Source organism: Acanthisitta chloris, unplaced genomic scaffold (genome assembly GCF_000695815.1).
Source record: "Acanthisitta chloris isolate BGI_N310 unplaced genomic scaffold, ASM69581v1 scaffold8288, whole genome shotgun sequence".
NCBI classification, from domain to species: Eukaryota; Metazoa; Chordata; class Aves; order Passeriformes; family Acanthisittidae; genus Acanthisitta; species Acanthisitta chloris.
The window spans coordinates 71,051-92,505 of record NW_008688650.1 but is presented as its reverse complement, the minus strand read 5'-3'; the positions used below and the strand labels follow the sequence as shown (position 1 = coordinate 92,505).

General features: G+C 37.7%; 1 protein-coding gene across 1 annotated transcript in view; it reads left to right on the top strand.

The window, feature by feature from the left end:
- Positions 1-21,455, top strand: part of CDK14 (cyclin-dependent kinase 14) — a gene marked incomplete at its 5' end in the record, with an annotated part of 89,825 nt that overhangs the window by 44,526 nt on the left and 23,844 nt on the right. The window contains 2 exons of the mRNA XM_009081111.1: positions 8,105-8,168; positions 20,895-20,943. Coding sequence (XP_009079359.1) covers positions 8,105-8,168; positions 20,895-20,943 — 113 coding nt within the window. The remainder of the gene's footprint in view (positions 1-8,104; positions 8,169-20,894; positions 20,944-21,455) is intronic.

Here is a 21,455-nt window from a genome sequence, read left to right as displayed (position 1 = left end):
ATAAGTTTGTCAAATCCTGTTTGCTTAGGGGTTTTTAGCATTCATCTCATTCACATAAATGTTTTAGTAAGAATCACTTAATAAAAACCCAGCTTCTTCTACCACATGAACCTTTAGGAGTGTTGTAAGTTACTAAAATAAGGCATTATGATGAGATGTGTTGACTCCCTGTAGGAGGAGGATGTCACAGCCCTGTACAGGTTGTTTCACACCTGCTTTTTTCTCATTGTGCATTTTGCCCTCACTCCAATTCAGTTTGGCTTATGGACAGAAATAGTTTCTGAAAGTCACCTCATTGAATTGCAGAAACAGCTCTGTCAAAGTGTAGTAAGTATTCAGTAGGTCCTTGTTGGAATGGACAAAACTCTTCCCTGACTGAGCAGTTAAGGACACTGGCATGCCAAACATCCATAATTCTTTGTTGTAAGGCTGGGGATCTCATTTAAGCTTGTCCTTATGGTCTGCAGTGCTGGGTCTGCAGTGATGCCTGCTCAGTTTCTCCTTCTCCTCCTCCTCCTCCTCCCAGCTGTCTCTCCCAGCTCATGCAGAGAGAGTAGGTAGAGCCTGGCTCTGTGAAGGCGGACAAATGTGTTTATGAAGTCTCCAGTCCCCGTCATCTTCCTCATGTTAGCACAGTTGCAGTGGTGTCTCTGCCAGGGTCCCTCAAAAAGGTAGCTGTGGTTACCATGGGTATGAAGAGAATGATGAGTTTACTTGTGCTGGGAACAGTGTTGGGATAAATTTAACTTTGCAATGCAGGCAGCTACTCAAATATCGTTTAGATACACAAAGTAAGGTTGGAAAAAAAAAAATCACATATTAAAAAGGTTTCCTGGCAGGAATTCATTGTATTTTGCCTCTGTGGGGAAAGGAAGTTAAGAACAATTCAGTCCTCTACTGTTTCAAGTCCCTAATTTTTCATCCTTGACAGAGCTAAATCACAAATGTTAGTTGAACTTGATTTTTTTGAACTAATGTGTGTTGTTAAAATTTTGTGGAATGTTTTGCTTCCCTCATCTACACTGGCACATTGCCTCAATGTTTTAGGAGACAGCTTCATCCTAAATTGCTTCTTATGCTTAAGGCAAGTAGTCTTATTACCCTGGTATAATGAAATTATGATATTCCACTTGATGCCTGAAAAAGTCAGCCTTTTGTTGCAAGTGAACCTCATTCTGTTCTTTCAGCTTCTTTTTTCACCTTAAAGAATAACCCTCAGTAACTTCCATTTTTTCACAAATCAGCATCCCTTTACATACAGCAGAAACAGATTTATAGGGCTGGTGAGGAGGTGCCTTCTCTCTTTTTTGTTGCTGTTGTGTCCCAGACTCATCTGTGTAGCAGGTACTTCATATGGCTCTCAAAAGATTTATTATCTTCCTTTTCTTTTTCTGTTAAGACAATGTTTAGATCACTCACAAAATAACTTGCAAAAGAAATATCCAAATCAGTTTGTTTTCTAACCAGCCTTATTTTCTCTTAAATCCATAATTCTGATTTAATTTCCTCAATGAATGCATATCAGATTAAACATATTCTTCTGCACGTTACCATTGTGCATATAAAATGGTGGTTGTTGAATTTCTTTTTCCTTTTACCATGTATCATCACTGCAAGGATTTGATTTTGATTTGCTAGCATTTACATGCACATAAGGAAGCAAAAAAACCCACCAAAACCAACCTGTTTTTTACATAAAAATAAGAATTTGAAAGTCTGATTTTGTCTGTAAAAAATTATGGGCTCTTGTTTAACACTTTTGTTCTGAAGAGGAATCATGCAGGTTATGATTTCTGTATGCTTAATATGCTTCACTGGTATTTTCTTTCTTTCTTGTGTGGGAATAATTGAAGGGATGTTTTGATGACAGTTGACTCAAAAAAACATGGAATGTTTGCTATTTAAGAGAAATATTTTTTCCTAAAATAGAGTTTCCAGGTTCTGAGCAAGGCTTTTAGTGCTTTCCACATGGGAAGAGAGTGCCTTAATCACACATTATCATTTCAGTAGTTTTAACTTTGAATTGACATGGATTCCTGGTCTAGGAACTATATGTTAATTTTTGCCATTCATTTAATGAAGTTAGGTTTCAATATTTTAAATCTCAAGGACAGTGAATAGGCATATGATCTTTATTTTTTGTGATTCCAAATAAATACATAGTTGCCATCTTAGCTGATAGACATTGTTTCCTTAGTGAAAAATGAGGTGACTTTTTCATTGCAGCTGTGAACCTTGAAACATCCACAACCTTCCCAAAGGTAAAATGTGTTCAGCCTCAGTCTGGCAAATGTGTAAGTGCATTACACAAACCAATAGATTTACTGGCCCTTACAGAAACTGAACTGTGAAACCAAACTGCTGAGCTCCTGAGGTGAAGAAATCACTGGTATTGAGGCAATTCCATTTCTGAGTCTATCTTTTGGATATTAAACATGACACTCAGCTGTCACCTATCATGCCCAGCAGAGAGCTGAAGGAAGCCTCACTGCAGCTGTCAGTCAGCAGACTCTGAGTCAGCATGCAGAATATACAAATAGTTGCTGAATTGTTTTTAACCTGTTATACTAAAACCAAATGCTAAGTTAAAGGATGAAGTTCATCCCTTGGTCTTCACTACTAAATGCACTTTGTGTTCACTGACATTATCAGGGGGTAATACAGCACTTTCCCTGATTGTGGAAGATGTGGTTAAGATCTACCTAACAGTGCCCCAGTGGGAGGGGAATGCATCTGTAGGTGGATCATATGGACAAGTGGCTTAGCACTAAGATAGATGAAGAGAAAGAGATCACATACATTTCTCCTCTTCCAGAGCAGATGAGGAATTCCATGTTCAGCAGTGGCACTGAGAGTGATGGAGCTGCCACAGCAAAGCCCTGGAATCATGCTGCTTCTCAAGAGCTAAATCTAAAGCAGTAATGTACTTTCCTCTAATGAAAAGGAAGAGAGCTAGGTTTTTTACTAAGTTGAAAACTTCATTGGATATGTATGTTTTGGAAGAACAGAGCAGACTTATGTTGAAAAACCTAGCATCTGAAACCTCCAATTCTCACTCAACAGAAGGAGATTGCTGATTTGGAAATGGCTCTGCAATGGTTATCCTCTTCCTCTTTTGATTAAGTTCAGGTCCTCAGTCAGCTATAGTCTCCCATGGTACATCACAGCTGAGGGTCCACTAAATGCAGTATGTTTTGCCCAGCAAATAGGAAGACTGGAACAGAAATCTTGAGCATCCTTAAAAGGAAAAATAAAGTAAGAAAACATTTTTAAATCCAGCTTGTAACTTTTCCTAGTTAAAATTCCAGGGCAGTTTACAACAAAACCCTCTTTTATATTTTTAAAGAAAAAACTGCGTTCTCCTGACATCTTTTTTTCACTAAACTTTGTTCATCAAGTTCACCTAACATTAAAAAAAAAAGAAAATTCTGTGAATTGCTTAGCCTGATTTCCATATATCTTGTCTAAGGAAAGACAGCTCATTTGCATGCTGCTCTTGTTTTGCATTCTGCTCTGTTGCTACAAACCCTTGAATAATACCACAGGCTGCCTGTTCTTTGTCTTGTTGAAGTTCAAACCATTGCCTTTCTTGAGGATTGTCAGACCTAACAAGGGTTAAAGCATAATTTCAGTAATATGCAGCTTTGTATATTCAAAACTTGTATGTAATGGGAAATGCTTTTCTTTATTAATTAGGCCAGCAATGGGGAAAGAGCTGGTGGGAAAGATTTGCACTGCTGCTCATCTCAGAGATTCAGATGACTTCTCTGGACAAATTGTTACCCAGAATGACCTTAATACATGGCAGTAATGTGAGATGTTTTTGCATTCAAAGCAGAATACAGGACAACATGACTAATTGTCTTAGTAGAGTGGCATAAAGCTCATCGTAAAGTAATTATTCCCTTGTACACCAGGGAACAGTGAGTCTTTGCAAAATCAGATGCAAAACCCAACCCTTTTTCTTATATGAAAAAATTAAGGCAATGCAATAGACCTTAATTCATTTGTGCTGCACTTCCTGGGAAATCTTTCTATATCCTGCTTGTGTGTGGAGATTTGAACAGCACGTTCTGTTTTCATAACTTTCTGCCAAACCATAATAATATCAACTGGCAGTACAGGTATTTGGCCCTCAGTACCCTGATGTATTGTAAATATGTTATTTTTATATAAATAGATTTGTCACCCTACAAATGAAATTAGCATCTGATCCTGATTTTGGATAGCAAGTTTAAATTGAGAAGGTAATTTTATCTTGTTTGTTAGAGAATAAAAGAGCCCAGCATGTTGTCTGCAGTGTGGAACAGCAGAACCCCAGTAGGTTTTGGAGTTTTCTTTGCAGAAACCATAACCATCCTGGTCCCTGGAAAACACCAAATCCGTTCCAAATTTGAGAATTGTAGATTATTCTTGTGTTAGTAATTCAGTTTTTAAAAAATAGGATATTAAACAATGCAGGTTGAATGTTTACCTCACTGAGAAGCAAATTTTCAGTAGAGAAAGCAAACAAGTTAGTCTTATTTTTTTCCTAATTGTTCTCAATGCTAATTACAAGCCTGTTTCCAATATTAAGTTGGGGCTTGATTGCCATGACACCAGTGATTATTTTTATGGTTTTAGAACATGAAACAGAAAAAAAATATAGAAGAGGCAGAACTCCTGGTGGAAAGCTTGGGATGAGAAATGGTGGACCCTCTAGATGGGGCTAGGAAGTCACCTGTAAAATAACAGCTCCTGGTGTTCAGTTTTTGTCCCAGGCTGCTGTGCCTCTTGTACAGCTTTGTCTGACCTTCCACTTCCACTGGCTGCTGTAAGGTCAGACATGCTCTCCAGCACTGTCAGGTTCAATAGTGGTTTCCTCCCTCATGTAATCAGTTAGATGCTAAGATATTGCTAGTGGTTTGGTCTGCATAATCAATCTTCACTGCTAAATGACAGTGTTTTCAAGTAAACCAGAAGACTGTTGGGTTTTCCCTTCCTCTTCCTCTTTCCTTTTCCATTTTGTTCCTTTAATTCTTTTTGCAAGATGTAAAGCAAGGCAGATCCTTCTCCACCGTGATGTTATGTGTGAACTCCCCTTTGCTTTGTTTACAGCAGGTGTCAAAACTCGTTTTTGGTTGCTTAATCCCACCTCATCAAAATGGGATTGATTGCTGCTTAGAAGCATCACTTATAAGGTGATGCTTACAAATCTCTTTATGTTGACATACCTGTGGGCAGTGACTGTTTCATCTTATCCAAAACCACAGTTTCACTGCTGCCCACTCCTCCCTGTTTGTTAGATTGATAGTCGTATATTGGGAATTTCTGTATTGTGTATGTTCAAAATTGCATGGAAGAAGGATGTTCTTTGTGGTGTTTGCACCATGCGTTAAAATAAATTGTTTGAATCCTTGCCTAAACTACCATGTGCCCCTACCTTAAAAATGGTTGGCATTTAGATGATAGAAATCCCCTAGCTGTTTTCAGCCTGACTGCTATCCTTGACAGAAGTTATAAATATTGTAGGTGGTTTGAGTACTCCAATGCACAGAACTTGTTTGTAGCTGACTCATAAACACTGCAGCAGCAGATGTGCTGGAATATTATTAAAGAAATGGATTGGAGAACCAGCGAAACAAGAAACTGTGAGTCATGTATGGTTCATTTAAAAAGTGATCACCCATCAAGCCTTGTCTTACTGGACCTGATGTTACTTTGAAAATCAGAATAATCCATTTCTTAACTCCAAGTTCGGTGTTAAAGTTGGTCTGAGAAATGTTCTACCTTCCACTAGAAGTTTCAGATTTTGCTTGCTGGTTTTAATATTCATCTGTATCATTCCTTAGCTGCCTCTGTTTCATCTAAAGTAAGAGGTGATTAACAACATACCTTTAGAAGGATGTGGCTAATTTTCTTATCTTCGTAAGCTAAAGTAAGAGGTGATTAACAACATACGTTTAGAAGAATGTGGCTAATTTTCTTATCTTCGTAACGCTTTATGAGAGAATATTCCTTTGATTTGCTAAGAGAGGTTGTAAAGTTGAGGACCTTAATTCTAAATTTAAATTGAGGCTGCAAGAATTTCTGATCCACGGGCTCCCTCTCCTGGCCTGGGAGGTGCTTAGCACCAGGAGCTCGGTTAACGCAGAAGGTAGGTGGAAGTTATTTGCAATTTGATTTAGTGACATAGTGTCGACGGTGTCTCCTAACTTCTTCTGTGTTTAATGACAGAATTGTGCTCTCTCTAATAGCAATAATGAAATGTCTTTTGTGATGAATCAGGGTTGCAGGGCTAGGTTTATCTTATTCAAGTACCAATTAAGATATATCACAAGGACTGAAAGCAATGTGCTACAAACCATATTTACAAATAAAATCAGTGAATTAGCACATCCAAATAACTACAGAACATATACTCAATAATTGCACTGGCACTGTCATCTTTGTGTCTGTCACACCTTGGTGCTCTGCTTTCCCCTCCTACTGATGATGCTGCATCTAAGTTGTACTGTCTATTATATTTGGTAGTGAAGAAAAAAATCTTTGTATTAATATTCTTAGATTAGAAGCACATTAGTATTGTAAATTGCTTAACAAATTTGAGTCTCTGTACTCATAAAACACACCTTGTAGGTAAAAATTGTATCTATTTTAGAGTTTGCTTGCTTTTGCCTGAAGTTTTTAAGCCCATTTCTGAATTTTACAAAATAAATTTCTAGCAGAGTTCAAGAGATTTTCTTTTTGTGTGTGTGTTCTACCTTCCCAGTCTCGTTTCTAAGAATTTTTTTAAGCTTGAATTTATTGACAGGAACATAGCTTAAGAAGTGCACCAAGTGTTCTGGACTGGTCCTTCCTTTGAAGCTGTTAATGCATATGTATATTTCAGCAAACACAATTTTAAAAATCTCTTCAGCCCCAAAAGATTGGGAATAGATGCTCCTATTTGCAATTTTGGACCAAAGATTTTCCCACTAACTTTTGGCTTGCTTTATGCTGGTGTAAGTGACCAGAGAATGTCACAGTGACTCAAGCTTTGCAGGTCCAAAAGATTTATTCAGAAGATCTGCAGTGCAGATAGGGGCAAGGCTGGGAGGGGCTTTTGTACACTGATGACAATGCAGAACAGGCACCAGACTAATGGGAATTGCTTTCTCTTTAGAATATCAGCCCTTTATTCTAGGGCTGAGCTGATAATAAATATTCATGAGTCCTTATCATTTTCATTTGTGTTAGAAATTGTGTTAGAAATCAAGTGTAAATTTGACAAGAAAAATCCTACTAGTGAAATACCAAATTCCACAACTCATTCAGAAATGTATTTCTAGAGCTGCTAATTTAGGTGTTCCTCTTTGGCTTTACTTAAAGGAAGTGTTGACAGTTACGTGTTACAAAACAAAACCAAGTTTGGGAGAACTAATTACAGCAGTTCTCTCAATTTACTTACTATTTGTGCCAAACACATGGAGAGTGAGCTTTTCATGTGAACAGGAATATAAGACACGTGAGAAGTGTTAAATACTTTGCTGCTGTAAGTTGGTCTGGTTTACATTACAAAATGGACAGTTGAAGTGAATAGAAACAAAGCATAATGCATGAATAACATAATTATATCTCCTAAGAAGTTACTCTCTTTGTGTATACTGCAGCCACTTAAAAATGATAACTCTGCTCTGCATTCTTGTTCATGCCACACTCTTGATTATCCTCTTCACCATCTGTGTAAATCTTCTATCCTAGAGTCCATTAGTTATCTGTTCATCTTATTTAGGTTTATATGGATTGACATGATTTCTGAGCTAGATTATCCAGCCTCTGTAATACCAGGGCTCTGACATAGCTTGATCCTAGTCATAGGAAGGAGCTTTAAATTCTGTTGGTTAAATAGGCAACCTGACAGGAGCACAGCACTGTTACCTGCTTTACGGACTCCACTGGTACCTTGAAACTGTTGTTATCATTTAACTTTTTGTGCCTTTGTCCCCCAGTTATGAAGCCTATTTAAAGTTTAGATTGTAAGGTACATTGTGCTTACAATGAGGAGTAGCTTTCTACAGTGCAATGACTTGTTAAGTCTTTTCCATTAAAGCAATATGTGTTTTTTTTCTTTTTTCATGCACAGGTACTTGGAACACCAAATGAAGATACGTGGCCTGGAGTCCACTCCTTACCCCATTTCAAACCAGGTAGGTTGAAGTATGAAGTTCATCCCAATTCCCTCCCTGGAAAAAGAACAGAGATAATTACATCCCTGCCCACAAGTTTCAAAATAACCTCGTATGCAGTGCACATAATGCCCTTCTTCTACCTGCTTAGTTTTTATTGTGCTCAGAGTGGGGGAGGGGGGGTTCTTTTAATTTCTTTGCCTTCTTTTGCATTTTCTCCTATTTATTACAGTAGGAGCCCTGACCTGCTTGCATTCCTCAGCCACTGAATATCCTACCTTTCATATTACTAGTAGGCTGATTCCTAGTTAGTATTACTTTCCCATAGAGCACACCGAACTTTGATGAATACTAAATAAAACTAAAGAGTAAAGATGTAAAAGCTGAAGTTACTACTAGATCATCTGTTAGTAGTTTTCTACAAAGGTTCTGTTTTTATATGTGTTGTATTTAAAGTTGTCGTATTCTTCAACCGTCCCTGAAAAGCTGCTTCACCATCTGATACCTTTTTGTGAGAGGGAGAAGTTTGTTCCCTAGAGACTAGAAAGATGTCTTCAGCTTTATTATGCTATATATTTATGCAGAGTCTTGTGAACTTCTGAGTGGGGATCTTGGAAAAAAGTTTTTTAAACACGGCAAAGCCGGAGAATGAGTAGGAGATGTGTAGGCTGGTGGGGGTGGTAAAATACTGGAACTGGTTGTCAAGAGGAGTTTGACATCTCCATCTTGTCCAAAACCTTGTGGGATAGTGGCCTGAGCAGCCTGAATTTGTTGGTCCAGCTGTGAGTGGGTTTGGACTAGACGGTAAAGAGAAGGTTATTAGATACTTTCAGATGAAGGACTTATCTTAGCAAACTGTACTGTGAACTAATAAAATGTTTCATTTATAACCACATGACTGACATCTGGAAGTAACAGAAATTAACCAAGGAATCCAATTTGAGGTATTTTTGTCCTTGTAGGCCTATGGTCTCTCAGTAAACTCCTGGTTCTCTTTTTCTGCAGTGATAGTCCCTTCAGCTTTTGTGATAAGCTCTGACAATCTATGTCATTTCAATCTAATTTCCAAGTCATCTTATAGGTTGGCCAGAAAGAAGAAGATTCCATTTTCATTTCAGCCTGTCTTATGCATCAGATCTGCAGAATCATAGTAGGTTCTTCAAGGCAGCAAAGAGGCAGGAGATGGGACAGAGGAGCTGTAAAGGACAAGTAGATCTAGGTAGCTCTCAAAATAGAGAGAGAGGAGCAAATATATTGCCCTGATAGAGCCAAAACCTCAGGGAACAGGAATGCAGACAGCTTTCTTGCATTTCTCTGTCTGAGTGCTGACTTCTAGCAGTATAGTGAAATCCCACCCTAGTGCTCTCTAGTGAATTAGTAGAAACCTCTTTAACAAGCACAGATTTTCACTGAAATAGTAAAATTACTAGTGTTCTTTCCTAAAACAGTGTCATTAAATTTACAAGCTTTTGTCTTTCTCATTCTTAGTACTGATTTAAAGGTAAGCATATATACGGAATCCTTACAGAAATATAGTGGTCTGTAACAGCAGTCCAAAGACATTGGTTTTAGCAAGAATAGTAAGGAAGAGGAGAAAACCTGAAGATGTCAGTGAGTGCTCTTTGGGTTGGTTGGTTTTTATCCTTCTGTGTGATACAGGAAAGTTTTGAACAGTAGATGGCAGCCAAGAAATTTCCTGGTTTCATTTTTCGGTTTGTCTTCGAAGTGTGCTAAGGGATGTGGGTTTATTACCACAGAAGAACATCAGGAAATAAATCCACTGTAGGCAATTCATTAAATCTAAATTTTAGACAGGCATTGTGTTAGACTTGCTCTTATTTTCTCCATCCCAGACTATGGATTTTGTCAGCTATGAATACATAATATTTATACAAATGCAGAATGGGGACAGGAGGAAAGATGCCTCCAAGACAGAAAATGGTCATTCAGTATTTTCACCATTTCTGCCCGGTGTGGTCTTTGTTCTCTCAGATCCTTTCCACATCTGTGAAATATGTAGATTTGTAAGTCAGAGTAATTATTATTCTCACTGGCAATTATTTAATTTTTCTAGGGCCTGTTAATGCAAAGCTCTGAGCTCTTTAATTCCCTTACACTGTGGAGGTCTGAGAGCACTCCAAAAATAAAATCCCTGTTCTGTACACAGACTGTGTTCTTTGTACTATGCTATGTCCTTCATGACCTTGGTAAAAGGGTTTTTTTTGTTTGTTTGTTTTACAATTCCTTATTTGCTGATTTTAGAAATTACAGCAATAGAAAACATCACCTAACTGGAAAACCAAAACTGGCTTAAGTACCCCAAAACTGAGTAATTGGATTTTATGTTGGTAAAGTGTGGAATGGTTAGAGCAGCAAACACACCTCTGGGATGATGCTGGGGTACCAGCATCTAAGGTATGCTGTGCACAAAATGCTCTGACCTAGGGGCTAGGCTGGAATTAGTACTATTTGCTCATGCCATTAGGGTCGTTAGAGATGTTTGGTCATGGATACCAGGTTCTCTGTTGCTTCTTAAAAATATGCTTTCCTTCATGCCATTCTGTGCACAAAAGCTTTCTGGCTATGGCAAGGCTGCATTGTCCTGTTCCACAGATGCTCAACCAGCCATGGTCCCCTCCCTGGTCTGACTTTGTTGTTATACTCCAGCTTTCCTGTCTGGCTTCTTTGGAGCAAAAATGGAGGTTAAAGCTTTAATAGTACACTTAAGATGACTTAATCTTTTCCTTTTCTTAGCAGAAGAATGCAGGAAGGACCCTGAAATGTCTTGCCAAATCTGAACCAATTCCACTATTTAGGATTTATGAAATAACTATGTTTAAATATAGGTGATGTGGGGTTAAGTAACTCTTGTGCTGTGCATGTGTTTGTGAGCTTAAAGACTGATAGCTGCTAACAGTAAGTATGATAAATTGAGAAGTGCAGAGAGCACTGGTGATGAGGATATCAACATCCACTCAGGCAAGGCTTTGATGCTAGAAACTGAATTGTGTAAGCATAAAACAAAAGGATTTGAACAGAAAGTATCAGCGATAAATAGTTATTATGGTTTAAAAAATGCTGGGCACATTAAATGCCTGTGGAGTTGGAAAGGCTACCAATTTCATTGTATTTCTTGTTTGCATGCACACTTCAATAGCTAATTTTCATGCTGTGATGTGATAGGGCACAGTCTTGTGCTGTGGAGAGCTAATCACAGTTTACTAGGAGAAACATGTCTGAAAAACATGGCATTAGTCTCTTCTCTACTGGAGTGACCAAGGGCCTGATTATTATGGAAAGCAACCAGTGCATAAACAACAATGATCTCTGATATCTTAATATGTGGGAACATTTCTGAGCCTGAATAAGAAATGTGTTCCTAACACTAGCTGTGGGTGGCTCTACAGCATCTGAACTCCTAACCTCAGTGATTTTAACATATGTAACAGTGAAAATGAAATGGTCAGAGTTTTGTTTGCCATTTAAAAAGTTAGAAAACAATCTGTATTTTATCTGCCTGCTTGGAGATCTTTGATTACTCTCTATCTTCAAAATACTCCAATTAATATGGAAGATATTTAAAGCTAAAAGTTTGCCTGATCTTTAAGCTTTCTCTGCACCTCAGCCTTGATCCTCTCAGTTTGTGTTTGCACCCGTCACACAGACACACATGCAACACATGTCCTGCTTAGTAAATTACTTAAGGATAATCTAAACAATTAATTTGAAAGTTCTGCAATACTTCTGAAGTATTTCAATAACTTTAGGTTACCTCTGTGTTTTACTTTGAAGCTGTTATGGATGCTATAATCTTCAGAGGTTCTTTCTGTACTCAGGTATCACCAAAGAAACCCATCCCTTCTGGATCATTGTGAACGTAAATTATCTGCCCTTAAATAGGACGATGGTTTGAAGAAATTATGAAAAAGTGTCAATTACTTTTTTAATAAAATCTTGATGTTCCATCCAGATGAGAAGCCTCATGTTACAGGCTATTGGACAGGGACACCCTGACACAGCACTTGGAGAACATGTTTTCACTCTTTATTCTTTAGTTACAACCCCTTAAGAAATATGTAGATTTGCTGTGCTAAAACAGATCCAACCACCAATTGTATCACTGGACTCATGTCTCCAAGAATGAAATTAAAGTTGGCATTTGCTGTGTCTTCTCTGCATGAGTGGAGATGATACAGTATTCCGAAACAAGCTGCTTCCTTAGCAGTCTTGTGTCCAAGTCTTCCTGATGTTTGTGAGATTTTTCTTAGTCTGGAGTCTTACTGACTTTTTCTCTCCAGCCATTTCTCCTGGATTCAGAGTCCTGCCCAAATAATTGAGCAAGATAAGCCTTTGGATCAACATCCACACTTAAGTTTTCACTTTTCCTGCATTCTCAGTCAGTGCTGGGGACTGATGCTGTGTAACCTCCATCCTGGGAAGTTAAATAGAGATTTATCAGAAGGTACTGTCAGTGATTAAAGTGGGAGAAGGTAAGATATGGTCACAATAGAAGATAAATGAAGTGACCAAGTGGGAGAAGGTAAGATATGGTCACAGTACAAGATAAATGAAGTGACTGTGGCCATGAAGAGATGGTAATGGTCAAGGAAAAGAAGTAACTTGTTAGGAAGGTGGAGAAAATGTGAGAATGCTTTGTAATATTCACTGTGCATCAGTTTCCTTACAATACTGTTTCTAAGAGAAAGAAAGTTAAATATTTAATCTTGGGCTGGTGGTGTAGGACCCTGAACCTCACAATGTTTGACAGACAGTCAGATATAATAGAGAGTAATACACCTGAAAAAGTGCCTTTTTGAGACAATGGCAGCATCTGCTGAGTATTGGTTTTTACAAGAGAATCCCTAAAGTCATGATGAAAAGAGGTAAGAGAAAGAGTCTCTCCTTAAGGAGAAAAGAGAATAAGAAAAGAAACAGGAGAAAACAGCATTCATAGGAGATACTGGATATGACAGATTTTGCCAGAGACTGACGGGATTTATTAAAAAATCACAAGTCTTTGACTGACAAAACCACTGCAGAGCTGGTGTTCTGACTCAGGAATTCTACATTGCTTCCCAGATGATCAATAAATATAGATTTGGTTTAGAAATATGATCTGCCTACTTGCATCTTAACTGCTTGAAGGTGTTTTTTTTCAAAGGATTAAGTCTTCATTTAGAGTGGGGCTGGGCTGAGAGACTAAACTCCTTTGGCACAAACCCATGAACATAGTGTATATGAGACCATAAGGATTTTCAAACTTTCATAGTAGTTTTTCCTATAGAGTTTCACCAAAGCCTGTCAACAGTTTGTTACACACTGAATCAGTATTTTGTTTGTTTATATCTACACTGATGCCAGGGAATGTTCCCAGGTGATGTGGGAATCTGCTGTTATACTGTTAGAGCAGCCTCTGGTGTGCCTGTAGCTCATGACAGCTAGCACTGACAAATACTTAATTCCTGGGCATGGTTAGGGAGTTTGTGTGGGCCAGGGTCTGTTCCATGTAAGAAGAAGGAAGTTGCCATCTCCTTTATTGGAGAATGGAAGTGGAAGACTGCTGCAGTAGTACTACAGGACAGTGATGGTGCCTCAGCCAGACAACAGTCTGGTACAGATGTAGTCTTCAAGATTTTGAGTACTTGAAGAAAGAAGAGGGATCTGTAAAGCACAATTAATTTTAAATTTCTCCCCCTCCTTTGCCAAAACTAAATTGGAATAGTTGGTGTTTCCTCAAGTCTGTGGTATCCACAGCTCAAGGGAAACAGAGTTGTCAGTGTTTTCACCATTCCTTAAACAAAATTGCATGAAGCTGAAAAGTTAAAGTAACCTATTACATATACAGGGGAAACAGTGTGAGCACTGCTAAAAGATGGAACCATTTAATGTAGAAGTCCAGTGTTTCAGACAATGCTAGATATTAAAATTACATTTTCTACTCATGCTCAGTAGGAAGTTTAGAAAACAACATCTATCCTTCCTCATTACACACCCTGTGCTCTTCTAAGGCAGGTGCTTTTGGAATAGAGAGGAGAGGGGCTGGAATGGGGGGGGGGGGGGTCAGGATTTCATCTACAATTTTTTAAACATACAAAAACTCCAAAGCTGAGCGCATGTATATGATGAAACTCCAGTTGTGATTGATCTTCAGTAAAAACTCTTAATTGCACATTAGTGCTGGAAATATTCTAGTGCTTGAAAATTTGCTTGTCAACATGGATACTTGTCTTTATATCTTTAGCTAAGATAATTTTAATATTTTTAGCATTGAATCTTTCATAAAAATAGCATATGAGTCTTAACGTATCACAATACAGTGTTAGTCACGTTAGACTTTTAATTTAAATGTAAAGAAAACCCTTTTAAAGAAATAATGAATTAGGCTTTTCAAAATATTAATTATGGTGATGTTTAAATATTTGCATTTAAGTTAATCACATTTGGTTTTAAATAGAGAAGAACATTAATCAAGGAATGCATATTAGTCATCATGTTTTGATTAACAACATAAAAACTGCCTTGAAGTCAAATTGCATTTTAAGTTCTTTGGTTTAGGCTAGAAGCTGATTATCAGTAGTGCTAAAAAGAAGCTAAAACTCAAAATATATTCTGCCTCTAATTCCTTATGTAGCTTTTCTTCCCTATCCTAGGTCCTTTCAAGGCAAATGTGGCAAAGGTATAATAGTTCATGTGTTTTTCTGACTGATAAAAGAGAAAAAAAACCCTCATCTTATTTTATGTTACTTAAAATGCAAGTGCTGATTTTTTCAATTCTCACAGTAGACCAGTATTCCTGCAGTGGTCTGCTAATAAGCTCACTAGTGAGTTCTGCTGAAATTCGCTTCTGTTTGAACCTGCCCTTGATGCAGGGCTGTCAGATGGAGCATGTTTATCAGGCAGATAATGATGTTTGCAGTGGAGAGTGTGTAGGTATATGAGTGGGCACACAAGTGAGGATGCATATATAACTGTGCTGCTGTAGAGTGGTTGTCTGAAAGAGATAGAAATGCTGTAGTTTCTAAGGCCACTTAATAGGGATGAGTGTAATGGAAGAGATTTCTGGCTAGGTTTTGGGGTTTTTTCCCAGGTCTTCAAACTGGCTAGAATTTGGGAGCAGTTTTAAAAACATACTTATTTTTGATGCATCAGGTTTGTCAAATCAGCCAGCTCAAGAAATTTCCTCTCTTTCTTCCCTCTGGTTGCTTATTTCTGCTTCCATTTTGCAGCTGTCATTCCAATAGATGCTACTGTTTGTGGGGCACAGTCCTAAAACTTTCCTTGGCACATGAGGTATTGAGTAAGCTGTGCTGCAAGCTCTGAAGCAAGGACTAACTCAAGTCCATGTACTGCTGGAAGAACAGTTGTGTAACTGCACCCTGCAGCATATCTGAGTGGGTTGTGTGTAGTGCCCAGCAGAACAATGAGTCTTGGTTCTGAGACTGAGATTCTGAGGGTATGGATGTAATTGTTAGGCTAGTCCTTTTGTATACTCTTGTAATATCCCAAGAGTAGATGGTAGGCTACAGGAAGATCTTGCTACATCTTGCCAGTAAGGACTATGAATACTTTGTTTGCCCTTATTTATGCAGTGCTGTATAGAGATCTCTTTACTCTGCATTTGATTATGAATATGCCAATTAATCAAGATTTGGCTAACTTGGCCTTCTAAGAAGCAAATGGTACACAGTTTTACGTGCTGTGGGATTTAAACAAAACTAAAAATCTCCTTTTGTTTCATGTCACCTTTCATTAGTGAAACACGGCACCCATGTGAAAAACCAGTTCTTTAACAGTGAGACATGGTTGCTAGTGAGGATGATGACTGTATATTTTTGGATGAAAGTGCACAGGATCAAATTTTGTTTCCCAAATTTGTTCCCAACACATTTGCAAATATTTAAGTGTTTGCATAAAGGAAATTAAAATCACACTTTTTACTTTAAATTTCAGATGAGCTTACCGTGTCAGTCTTCCAGTGCTTTTATTCAAAATAAACACATTTAATAATAATAATCTGAAAATATTTGAACTCTCTGCTCACAATTTGAACTGTAAAAATTGAAAATACATCTGAGATCAAATCTTGGTGTGTAAACATAGAGTTTTTCAGGTTTCTTTGATCTCAGCCTGATAAGAGTGAGCAGCTGCCTGAGCAAGATGGTTTGCCTTGTGTTCTTGACAGTGGCTTGCATGTGCTGGAGGACAGCTGTGCAGGTGGGTGGTGATGTGTCTGCATCAAATTCTCACATGTGCCTGTTTGCCTTTTGGTTCTGAGGAAGGGATAGTAGGTTTTCACTACGCAGGGTTTCTTCCACAAAGTTGGACTGAGATTTGGATTGCCAGTACTGCTGCCTGTATGTCAGGCAAAGATTCCTTTTTGGGGGGGAATGTTCATGGCAATTCTGCAGTATTCCCAGGATCTTACAGTCAAGATCTACTGACTTATATTACTATTATTTATTGTCAAATCAATGACTTGAAAGTATCATAAAGTTTAATTTCATGCAGTTGGTCACAGTCAGATATGTGTAGCTTTAGATTTGGTTGTATTACATGCATCAAGCAGTAAAGGACAGTGAACAACTCACACATACAAATGTGTGAGTTGTTCACTCTGAAAAGCAGCTCAGAAGCAAACATGGGGACGTAATTGCGAGACTGGATTCCAGTCCTGTCATTAATTGGATGCAAACAGGAGATGCTCAGATAAAAGTTGTGAGGTTAAGTTACTTCTTTTTTGCCTATGACTGCAAGATTGGTGTTTGTAGGCGTGTGATGTGGTTTCACAGTTTGGGACTTTAAAAAAATGGATCATGGTGGAGGAGCTCAAGGACAAGTTTATTGTAGTTTCTCTGTTCTGGCAACTCTGAAATCAAAATCAGCTAGTTTTATTACTTTTGTGTTTTTAGTCTCTAAAGAATGAATTCAGGAAAATAGTAAGAGCTGGCATGTGTACAAGGCTGGGCTTAATTAACACATTAGTCCCATTTAATTATACTGTCCATGAAAGTTGACAAGACTCTGGTTGGAGGCATGACCGCAAAATTATGTAGAAAAATGTGAGCTGTATTTTATCAATATGTGGTTTCTTTCCATGTAAAGTATTTATAGTAAGGAGCCTCTAATCTGCTCAGAGTAGAGAGGAAAGAGCTGATATCAATAGTTAGAAGCATGATCTGCAGTCACACAGCTTGTAAATGGAGTTTGAAATGAAGGACTAGGGGCTAACATTTGCCTCTCTATAGACAAGACAGGGTTTTGCCCTCTCCATGTCTTCCCCCTAGTTTTCCCTCTCCCTGCCTGATAAATACAGTGTATAAGGTATGTATTTAAAAAGATGTTTATACTAGAGCAGTAGACAGTAAAGAGGAAAGATCCCTTTGAGCGGTTTGTTCGTTTTGCTCATGCATGTCCCTTAGAGCAGCATTTACATAACTGGTTCCAGTGTATCACTTTTTCAGTAAAAACTCATCTGGCATAGCAGTAGCATTTCAGGGGGTTTTTTCAGAACTGAAACAGATCTTTGGACATTAAGGCAATTGCCTTGAAGTGATTTGCCCAAGTGGGTGACTCTGGGGTTTTCCTCCCACAGTAAAAATAGCTTAAATCGATTAAAGTAAACCTCTGATAGTCCAGTCAAGAAAATATGTTGTATATGATACTTCTCATATGTTGAAGTCAGTGTTGCTGTGCCAGTTTGAACCAGCTCAATATCTGACCAAAACATGTTGCAGAATGACAGATAAAATCAAAATCTGTGTCTCTCCAGGTCTAGGTTAGCTTTTCAGCAATGCTTCAAGTTGGTTCAATTCTCTTTCCACCCAGCATTTGTCTGCACCAAAATAGATCAATGTGCAAATTTGCAGTTTATTAGCTGAACTCCCATCTGTATCTCAGACTTTTTGTTACACAGCACTGTTTAGCTGCATGTTACTTCTCAGTCCTTTGTCATAAATGGATAGACAGTGTTATGATTGGACAATTTACTTATAAAGTGTAGAAAGTCTTTATATCCTTCCAGTTTTTAATGGGTATCTGTTTGCATATATGTTTTCAATTCCCATTTGCAAACTAAAATTCAGGGGTGAGTTCAGGTCCTGCTGAGGTCTATGCAACTTGGCTGTTAACATTACCAGAGCTGAGGCCTTTCCTCTAGGGACCAGAAGCTGAATGAGTCAACAAGTACAGTTTGAATTGTAATGCAATTACAAGTCACCTGTAAGTTTGATTCATACTCTCAATGCCAATACAATACTTGAACTACTTACAACAGAGCACATGCTCCAGTATTCAGTTTTTATTTGTGCTATTGGATATAAAATATAATCAGAAGCAGTGACTCCAGTGCTGTGTTACTGGTACTGAACCATGGCTGCATCTATCAGTGGTCCTGACTACTTTGCTCATTTGATTTAAAGACATGCCTCGAGGCATTGGCACTTTTGTAGTAGATGCATTGCATGCCATGTATAATAGGAGATAAAAAGAAATTGGTACTTCCCATAGTTTTAATCTGGATGCCTCAGGTGTAAGTTGTTTTGTTGTTATGTGTGCACAGAAAACTGTAAGGAAATCTCTTCACTTGCTCCTCTCAGTAAGAACATATGCAGCAACTTCTTGTTTTCCCCTCTTTAACCATTAAGCTCTGCACTCATTGTGGTACTGAGACTTCAGAGAAAATACAGGAAAAAAACCCTGCCACAGTGGTTTAAATTTCTTTTCCTTTTTGTAGTATCCAAGCAGCTAAGTGCCTGGGATAACTGACTTTATCAGTAATTGGAAAGTACTGAGTTTCAAATTTACAAAATATAGGATGATGTCAGTAGTGTGGTATTCAATCTGAGTGCTTCTGAAGTTCACAATAAATAATGTGGCAGCACTTTCAACAATGAGACCTATAAGAAATTGCTTCAAATATGTAAAGAAATGTGCACTAAATTGACAATAAATATTACACTGCATAATGTAGTTCATAAAGATTTAATCTAATAATTTCAGTTTGTTGAGAACTGTAATGATAACACATCTAAGAGTTGCTAAGTTTCGTCTCTTTTCTTAGTTAAACATCTTCATTCTGACATAGAAGTCAGCTAGGTACTACTTTAATGGTCATCTACAGTAAACTATTTTCCAAATGCAGAAACTTTGTTGGTAATAAAAACAAACCAGTGCAACCCCCCACAAAAAAACCTTTCAAACTTTTGTCTCATACATTCATCTGTGTCTAAAAGCCTTTAACAGTGTGACTGTGTAGTTAACATTTGGTGGGTTTTGCTAAGAAAGTTATTTGAGTAAATTTAGATACAATATTACATAAGTGATATTTATAATTTATCTTGGTGCTAAAACTCGGTCTAGTCACATAGCTTCCAGTTTCCAGTACACTTGTCACACATAGCTAAAAGGGAGTGATTTCATTTCTTTAACTGCATCAGTATGGTTAAAGCCACAACAGTTGTAAATGTGAAGTGGCCCTCAGACACAGTTTGCAAGTCTTACTGAAAGCTTTCAAAAGTGAAGTCAATGAGAGTTGAAGCTTCTGCATTTGTCTTTTAACTAAAGAGTGAAAGAGTGAAAATTAAAGAGAAAAAAAGCAGACATAAAAAAGAAGTCAAAGCATCCACACTGATGCTAGGATTTTGTGTGTGTCTTGGTTTTGGCATCTTTAGAACTGACTGCATATGAAGTATACATGACAACTTTAGAACTGACATAAGCAAAGTATACAGATACATGAATTTGAACACAACCACTTCCAAGTTACATTTACAGCTGTGAAAAACAGCATATATATATAATGCTGTCGTAAGTATACAGAAGGTCTATTAAGTGTCATGCTCATCGGGGAGAGGAAGCAAAATGCTTATTTTTTTCAGATTTTATGGAGTGTTTTGTAAGTTTAGGACTTCACAGCAATTAATGCAATCCCAACTAGGGTAGTTGTTCATGGTGAGTACCAGCCTACACAGTAGGATTTCAGTGTAGCGAGTCTTCATGGAAAATGTTAGTGGATTCTCCAACTGAACTGCATTTGTTTCTTCGTGAGAGACACTTAGCTTCTGTTCAAAAGGCTAATGGAGTACTGGCTCTTTGCAGCAGCTTTCATAGCATCTTCCTCTTTCAACTAGAGTCCTACTGTGGACCAAGCATCTTATTGGATACAAGATAGAAAGTACTTATATCTGAACTTAAGAACATAATGTTTAAGTAAATAAGCTGTCATTCTCCTTGTTAATTCTGCTCATTATTTATATGTGTTCTTTATAAGATGGACTCTTACGTGGCCATCATATTCTGTGTGTCACACAAACCTACACTTGTGCCCCCTAAGAAGCACAAAAACATGACAGTGAGGTCATAGAGAATTGTATTTGTCATGAATAAAAGAAATATACTACATTTCAAGGTTCTTTTTTTTTCCCTAGCGATCAAAAACTGCTTTAGAAATAATTGTTAAAATTTCCATTTCTGGTGATGCTGTGGTAAATGAGCTTTAGGTCATGATGGTTTGGTTTGTTTTAGCAAATTGAGGTATTTTTTGGTTTTTAGTGTTTTGGGGTTTTTTTCCTCCCTGTTTGTATAATAACTGTTCATAGGTTAGTTTTCTTTCCTTGTCTTAGGACTTGAGCTGCAGCAGTTATATAGAAAGGATGACATCATGAAAATTGACAGTAAATAAATATTTTTTTAAAAATAAATCCTGGTTCTACTGTAAGTGATTGAATGTGCTTTTTCTTTTTCTTACAGAACGGTTTACACAGTATGGCCCTAAAAACCTTAGACAAGCATGGAATAAGTAAGTATTTTTTTTAATTGCACTTTTGACTGTTCAAGAATAGGATACATGCCAAGCTGAAGTTATCATAGCTAACTTAAAATGGCTCTGTTCTTTTCAAATAAGCCAGTTTTGAATTGCCAGTTACCTGTAAATAGAAAGAAACTGCATAGTGTTGTATTTGCTTCTTTGGGATGTTAGTTGGCAAGTGTATTGAGCTCCTGGAGAGATGCTGTGTTACTGTTTTGGCCTGTCAGTTTTGAATCTGGTTTTCTCTGTTCATCTATTACAATTAAGATACTTTTAAATAATATGTTTCTAATCAACTTTTGAGTGTTGCTTCCACATAATCATCCCCTGTTGCCTAGTCCATCTGGTCATTGCTGTGAGCTGAGGACCATGCTCTTGTATACCTTAATTATCATGACTGAAAAAAGTCAATGTGAATTCACCACATTTTTTTCCCTTTCCTGAATGTTGTCCTATTTACATCAGATGAACATTGATATAAAGGTATTGTGCTCAAAATCCAA